Raw genomic sequence first — 7,500 nt, forward strand, 5'->3', positions numbered from 1 at the left:
ACCCAACTCTAGGCAGATTATACAGTGACGAAACATTGTCCAATAACATTGTTGTCGTAGGAAAAAAGAACACAGAGTGAGTTGTGTTCCTCAAGGGAAGTTCAAACTAGTTCCTTCTAGCAAAAAAAAAGGCGCATTGAAGCGTCAAATTTTTTGTTAAACTGTTTGTTTTCAATAATTGGAAGGAGGAAAAAGGGAAAATTCAGTATTCTCCGAAGGTTAAGTTATTTTTCTTTTAAAATTTTGTAGAATTCATGCTCTGCGAAGTTATGACTTTGTCGGCTGATTAGAGGTTTTACCTTTGTATTGAGTCTCGACAGAATTATCAATATAGAACGTGTTCCACGTCAACTCTTTCAACTTGTCACGCAATAGAAATAACAATAAATGAATGTAAACATACCTCACCGCTATCCCCGCTTTCCTCTAGATTCACTGCTGATTCAAGCGGAAGAATTTGGTTACTAAGTTTGTTCGGAGGTAGTTCTTTCAGCCTGTAATTGACCTCGCCGATGAGATATTTGGTTTGTTCATCATACAACTGAAAGTGTAACACACTGGCTTGAAGTTTCCCTGAAATAATGTTGTTCATCGCTAACTTTTCATTGAATACCGGATCGCTTGATCTGCTTGCCGGTCGAGTCTTTTGCTCCCAAATTTGAGTTCCCTCAAAAGTTATTGTTCCGATTACCAAAACTACGGGCAGAATACCAGCCTCGGGACTCGCGATCTTAATCCCGCGGGCCACGAAAATTTCGAGATACCTAAACGACTGGTCGTAGTAGAGGGAAAACTCTAACTTGCCAAGTTTACTCCTGGGCTTTTTTTGGTGAACTGCCACTTTCCTTTGCTGAGAAGAAGGCGACGGCAAGGGTATCAAACCAGATATGGACGGAACTTTGCGAGGTGATGTTTGTGGTGTGTTCGAAACTGGCGGAGGTGAGGGTAAGGGGCTTGGATTGATTGCATCGTGAGTAACTCCTCCACTGTCGTCAGCCTTTTTGCGAACGTCAAAACGGTGAACGGTGGGTGACATATGTGTACTCCCATTGCAATACTGTTCCTTTTTCAAACTCTCCGTCCGCTCAAGGGCGCCAATGGGCTGTTGAAGTTCGAAGGGGACGTGTCTTGGAATACAAAACAGTGGAATGTCTTGTTTTACGATAGCGCGAGAACGAAATTTTGGATCGCTGCTCAATTGTGAATATTTACGATTATCCTTCGAAGAACGATGACGGATATACTGAATTATAAAATATACCGCAACAACGAAAATTCCGGTAACCAGACCTAATCCAACAGCCAGAAAAACTAGAAAAAAAAATGTAACGGGAATGTGAGTGGATTTAAAAGCCACTACAATTCACAATAAATATTGCGCCGTGAAAAAAAAAAAAACTTCAGTAATGTTACCTTGGTTAACCATCTAGGAAAAACTGATCACCACAAGATTACAATGGTCGCATAAATTCACATCTCGGTGCATGGCTCACCAAATAGTAATCGTGTCTTTGTTTTGGCAATGATAAAGGTTCGAAAATTCACAGGTCACATTTTTTGTGACGGTATATTGTAGCGTCCGCATTGCAAGACGTCAAAGTACAAATAGTAGTTTTCCAGTTTTTACTCGTTCTTAATGATTGTTGCTTTCCGGTTTAGGCGACCAATAGAATGCCTCAGAAGACAATAGGATCAGTCACGCAAGTTTCACCGGAAGCAATCTTTTAATATTAATTGCTTTTATACTGTCAGGAGGGTTTCAGCTGAAATAATGACAATGCGAAACATTTCAACGTCAAGCATTATTTATTTTTGGCTCAGAAATACTTCTGCTAGTACAAACACGGGCTTACTCTTCAGGGGAATCCTCTGGCACTAACGTTATGGTGTTTAAACACCTGGTAATAATTTCAGAGTTTTTCGCCTTTTCGATGCGTCTGAAAATTTGAGGAGTACTTTAACACTATTCAACGTTTTATGACTCGACTGAACAAAGGCCGGAATTAATTGCGTCGACAATAACCCCTCGCCCTGAATAGCGATATCAAAAGTCACACCGTGAAATTCTATTTTTGCTATATCAAGCAAACGTTTACCGAAGCATCAATGGTACCTTGACATACATGAAGATTGGAAAAATTTAAGCTTACATTTGCTGACAATCAAAAAGTTGTTAAGAAGAATTATCTTTCATAAACCTTCTGATTCACTTTTGACCGGCATATTTTAAGGAAATTGTTTTTGATGTCAATATTGTTTGTTTAACTCGTGAAACGTAAAATTCAACTGAATGACTTATGATTAAAAAAAAAAAACGGCATATTTTAAGGAAAATATTTTAAGGCAATTCTTTTTGATGTCAATATTGTTTGTTTAACTCGTGGAACGTAAAATTCAACTGAATGACTTATAATTTTAAAAAAAAATTGAAAGAATATGTTTCTTATTGTCGATACGTGAAGTTTGACGTCCAGGAAACGACTTCAAACGAACGCCTACGTCATCTTAAACCGTTTGTATGGCAAAATAGCTACAGTACAGACACACTTGGCTTTTCAAACGTCTACAAATTTGACGCCATTTAAATTTACAGAGTAAGAGTTCTTTTAACCTCACAGTTTGGCTCCAATATCCGCTGAAATTACTTGATGTGATATTATTTTTTATTTTTATTTTTTGTTTTGTTTGGTTGTTTGTTTATATATTGTTTCCACGATATCTTTAGACCTAATAGCATCTCGGTGATATATTCTTTACATCATTGGTACTTGGGAGGAAAACGCGATCCCACCCACAGTAAGAAATATATAATTAAGAGTAGGCTGATATAAGCGGTATCAACCTTGAGATCCAATACAGTGGCTATATTTGAAGTATTTGTAATCTTGATACCAATATTGCAAATAATTTTGCCGTCTGTAACTTATAGTGTGACGTCATCTTGCGGCCGCGGCACAGTATTTTCAATGTCACTAACTAAATATTGGACGTGTTTTCACGATAGCCGTTGTCTCGCTTAACGTTCTATATTTCTGAAAATGGTTTGTTTGCAGAATTCGTTCAGCGACTTAAAAATGATACTTGTTTTCACAGGTAAGATTCAACGAGGAGAGGGCACGTGTCAAATACAAAAATAAAAATAATAAAAATAGCACGCCTGTTGTATTTCCGATTTGAATAACCGCAAGTGATTCCTCATCGGCCGAAAGTAATTGCTAACGCGCTTAAGCTTCCTGGTTTAGTGGCTTAAATTTAATGAGAATTCTAGTGAAATTTGCCGACTCGCTTAACTTTAAGCGCTCTAGGGCTATAATCCCTGACAAAATTGTAAATCTAGTGTTTTTTTCACGAAGTTAAATAGCCCTTCTCGCTCCAAAACGACGCTGTGACATGGTTGGGTTGCAAGCGTTCTTCCTGAACAATATGATGTTGTGTGGAGCGAGGCAATGTTGGCCTACTTTTCAATTTATGGACTAAATAAATATGGATTAAAAATTTGAAAGATGGGAAAAAATCTTAATTCTTTTTGTCCAGAGTTGAAGGTTGTCAAATTTCAATGCTCACTGTGGGAAGAGATTGTGAGGTCTTAAAAATGATACCGATTTATCGGCTTTCTTTTTAAGGAAATACAGTTCGATGAACACTTCCTTTCTCTGCAGTTTCTATATCGTTACGTGCGTTCGTCGATTGTTTCGCTTAATCTGCCACGAAAAAGTGGCCTCCCAGTGTGACGTTCGAGAAACTCATTTTAAATTTTGCACTATTGTTTGTGAAATAATAGCAAACCCAAAAACAAATTACAGTTAAGGTTGAGGTCTTTTCTTTTTTTTAGTTTCTGAGCCTCCTTGAATTTGATTTCATGTGAAGAAGTCTTTGTCTTGTCGATTTCGTGCTTTCACAATGAATAAATCGAGACTTACTGATAGGTTACATTACTGATATTGCGGACATTGTTTATCGAGATCGGACTCATCTAGCGTCCCACGCGGAGACTGATCAAAACAACCCCAGGAGCGTTATCGTCAACAGGGAGGTTTAGAAACGACAACGGCGACGGCAACGAGAACGTCACAAATTTGCATATTTAGTGAGCAAAAGCAATAGCTTTGCACGCTCTGCACGTGCATCTTTTCATTTTTGTCTATTTCTTTGCCGTCGTCAGCAAAACAACAACGTGAAATCACCAAATCTGAGGTATAGAGCGTTTTCACTCACGTGACCAGTAGCCATATTGGATTACTGAAACAAAAGCAAGTATTTGCATAAAAATAGAGTTCAATTCCCGGAGGATTAGTTTGGTACACTATCATGACCGCCATTCCTTTGTTTTTGAACACAAACATGGCCGCCGTGACGTCATGTGAAAACGCTCTATTAGGGAGAACATCAGCGCTTTAAGCTAAATTTTCATTTTCTCCTCCAAATTGAGCGTCGTTCATACTAGTTTCCTTCTTGAGGGTTTGCCACACCTTTGTCACATTAAAATACTTGGAATAGTCGCGAAGCGATTACAATAACGCGAATTCACATTTAACGACGACGTTCTTGTTGCCGTTGCCGGCACACAAAAAGCCCGCTCTTGCAAAAAACTGCTGGGAAAGTCAGTGAACACATTAAAAAAACAATTTCTTCAACTATTTTACGCCAAATATCTTCAAGTTAACTCCATACCATGGTTACAAACAGCGATGGGAGAACATTAAATGTTTCACTTCGATGACACACGAAGTTTCAAGTTAACTTCATACCATCGTCACAAACACTCCAGCAATGGGAAAAATTAAATGCTTCGCATGGATGACATACAAGTTGTACTCTCCAAGTTCCTTTTAGAACGGTTTAAATTAAGTGTGGGTAGTAATTTCACGTTTTTCACTAAAGACATTTTGCTTTATTCTCAACCAAACAGAAGGATTGAAAAACGCGCGCCTTAATTTCTGCACTAAGCGCTGATTGGATGTGTATACTTTGCATTTATGATTGGCTAACCACGTGCGCCAGCTGTGAATTCACAAAGTAAGTGTTTGGTTCTGGTCTCAAAGAACTCAGTTGAAATTTTCCAAAATTTCATCTGCAAGACTGCTTACTTGAAGTAAATTCTTAAGTGTAGTTGTTTATAAATACAGTTCTTTCAATCTTGTGGAAAACTTCACCTCGATCCAATTAGCCAGTATCAAAAATACCATAACACTCTTTGTTTGTCCCTCCAAAAATTTGCATAAGCGTTGGGACCACTGAAGTCTCAAGAGAAAATAAAACAATGCTTATGCTAAATTATGAAGGGACAAACAAAGAGTATACTTGCTAATAGTAGAGCGAGTTGCAATCGAGTGTCGTAAAACCAAAACCAAAGTAATTACTTTGGCCAATCAAAAAGGACGGAGACAATCCAGTAAACCAATCACAGCTCGAAGTAATTACAAGTAGCCGACACAAAGCGCGGGAAAATGTGCACGCGCAAGCCAAGATTGGTTTGGGTTTCACTTCTTATTGGTTGAAAAAATGGCGCGAGAACTTTGCACCAATCACTGCGTGAGGTGATGCAAAACCAAAGCAATTCGCTAATTACTTTCGACACTCAATTGAAAACTGCTCTATTCCAACAATTCAATCAACAAATTGTTCTTGAATCGGATGCCAGTATTCGATCTCCATGTGCGGTTTTTCCATCGATTGCTCCCAATGCCTGTACTCGCCTTCAACATGTACACAATACCCAAGATGCACTGTACCTATGCAAACGTCTCGCATCCTTCCGCGGTGCTTGACCTTGAAAATGAGAGTGACTTGATTAAGTTTCTCAGGTTTCATGTCAATAACGAACAGTTCACAGAAATTCGGTGCCAGTGTGTGGTGCTCCGTCTTCGTGCTACGACTGCTGAGCTTCCTCCCACAAAATGTGACATCGAGTTTGACAAAAGGATCTACATGAGATAAATATTATGGAGATTGCAAATAGTGCACAACGCTTTTACCTATACTCGTATAAGGTATGGAAGCCTACCGTCCTCTTACAGTGATAAAGATGCAAGGTTACTACGTGGTCGGGAAGAAAAGGGAGTTTACTGATGCATCGAAGACGGGACGGTACGGCAAAGCCAACGTCACAAAGCAAGAACTTTATTGGTTAAAAAAGGGGAAAACAGTCGTGCTACACGCGCATTTCCGCAGTGCATTGCCGTACTCCACAAAACAGCAACGAACCATTCAGTTCCTATCTTTATCTTGAAATCGTTCGTACTCACACAGTTACAGGATACTTGGCCTGTATTATACAACGTGAACAATTTGGAGAAATCGCGAAATTCTTACGATAGCGTTTTCGTTAACATTGCCGTTGTCCTATTCTCGACCACAGCGCTTACGTTGCTGACTCCCCGGCGGTCATGCGCAGAAGAGCTCTGAGGTGGAGACAAATTTTGTGTTGCAAGGCTTGGCTTGCACTCAAGTCATTAGACGGCCGTTTTGGTGTACAGAACAAAAGCAAAATGTCGCTCGCGTCAGTTGCATAATAACATAGCCAAATCCCCAAAAGACTTTTTCTCTATTGTTCAGTACACCAACGTGGCCGGCATGACGTCAGCCGGTGCAAGCCAAGGATAAATCATTCGAAATACGCAGCACTAAAAGCCTGCTTGGGACAAAAGCCTGCTTGGGACAAATAGATAATTAATGCAGTCCGCAGCCGCTCGGGCCGGAGTCACGCGTTCTTGCGTGACTCCGGCCCGAGCGGCTGCGAAGGAGACTAGAGATTTGGAGGTTGGCCTATACACTCGCTTAGGTAACAAACCACTCGAAATGGCCTAAGATGCAAGCGCTCGAGAAGTTTCGTAAAACGGGGGAGAGAAAAAGGGCGTGATTTCTTCTTTCCTCGTGCGTTCCGGAAACTTCGCACTCAATATTTCAGCCGAGATTGTGCGGACATTAATGCGACAGAAAAGCGACATGGGGAAGAAATTAATAAGATTACAAGTCGCCTTATTGATAAAAAAAACACTGATGATGAGACAAAGGCCTGCCTCGTTAAATGCTTCAATTAAAACGTGTTTGACACTATTTTCGTTCAGTAACACAATGTCCCAATCCTTTAAAACGGAATATGGGAGGCGGCGGTTTCGAGTGCTTGCAATACGGAGTTTCTGGCCGGGTCCAATTCTCGCTTTGACTACAATTGTGTCGTCATCATTATCATTGCCCGTACCTCCAGAACTTATACTTACTCACTGTTCCATTTGCGATTGGTTGTAGTCCTCTTGCGCTGATTATTTTAACATTCAACTTTTGATCCGATGGATTATAACACAACGAAATCAATAATTCGCCAAGTGCAAAAAAAGAATCCACTGACGACGATTCCTACAAAAGAAAACCATATTTGATATTTGTTGATTATCTACTCTGCACCGAGGGGGTTTTCTCCAGGTACTCTGGTTTTCCCCTCTCCTCAAAAACCAATATTTGACTTAATTTGCGTTAATGGTTATTTCAGTTTACGGTGCT

General features: G+C 39.8%; 3 protein-coding genes across 7 annotated transcripts in view; 1 reads left to right on the forward strand and 2 right to left on the reverse strand.

Annotated features, from left to right (window-relative positions):
* LOC137992261 (synaptotagmin-7-like) overlaps positions 1 to 1,610 on the reverse strand; it is an 11,320-nt gene extending 9,710 nt beyond the window's left edge. For both annotated transcript variants that reach the window (XM_068837494.1, XM_068837493.1), the window contains exons 1-2: positions 1,414 to 1,610; positions 404 to 1,311 (exon numbers count right to left, since the gene is read on the reverse strand). In XM_068837494.1, the coding sequence (XP_068693595.1) occupies positions 404 to 1,311; positions 1,414 to 1,426 (921 nt within the window). In that variant the 5' untranslated portion in view covers positions 1,427 to 1,610. The remainder of the gene's footprint in view (positions 1 to 403; positions 1,312 to 1,413) is intronic.
* The window catches only part of LOC137992259 (synaptotagmin-4-like), an 89,561-nt gene that overhangs the window by 4,207 nt on the left and 77,854 nt on the right, over positions 1 to 7,500 (forward strand). The window lies entirely within an intron of this gene.
* The window catches only part of LOC137992265 (synaptotagmin-7-like), an 11,778-nt gene continuing 8,844 nt past the window's right edge, over positions 4,567 to 7,500 (reverse strand). For all 4 annotated transcript variants that reach the window (XM_068837504.1, XM_068837503.1, XM_068837502.1 and 1 more), the window contains 2 exons: positions 7,221 to 7,356; positions 4,567 to 5,924 (listed from right to left, as the gene is read on the reverse strand). In XM_068837504.1, the coding sequence (XP_068693605.1) occupies positions 5,608 to 5,924; positions 7,221 to 7,356 (453 nt within the window). In that variant the 3' untranslated portion in view covers positions 4,567 to 5,607. The remainder of the gene's footprint in view (positions 5,925 to 7,220; positions 7,357 to 7,500) is intronic.

This window comes from Montipora foliosa, chromosome 2, assembly GCF_036669935.1.
Source record: "Montipora foliosa isolate CH-2021 chromosome 2, ASM3666993v2, whole genome shotgun sequence".
Classification (NCBI taxonomy): Eukaryota; Metazoa; Cnidaria; class Anthozoa; order Scleractinia; family Acroporidae; genus Montipora; species Montipora foliosa.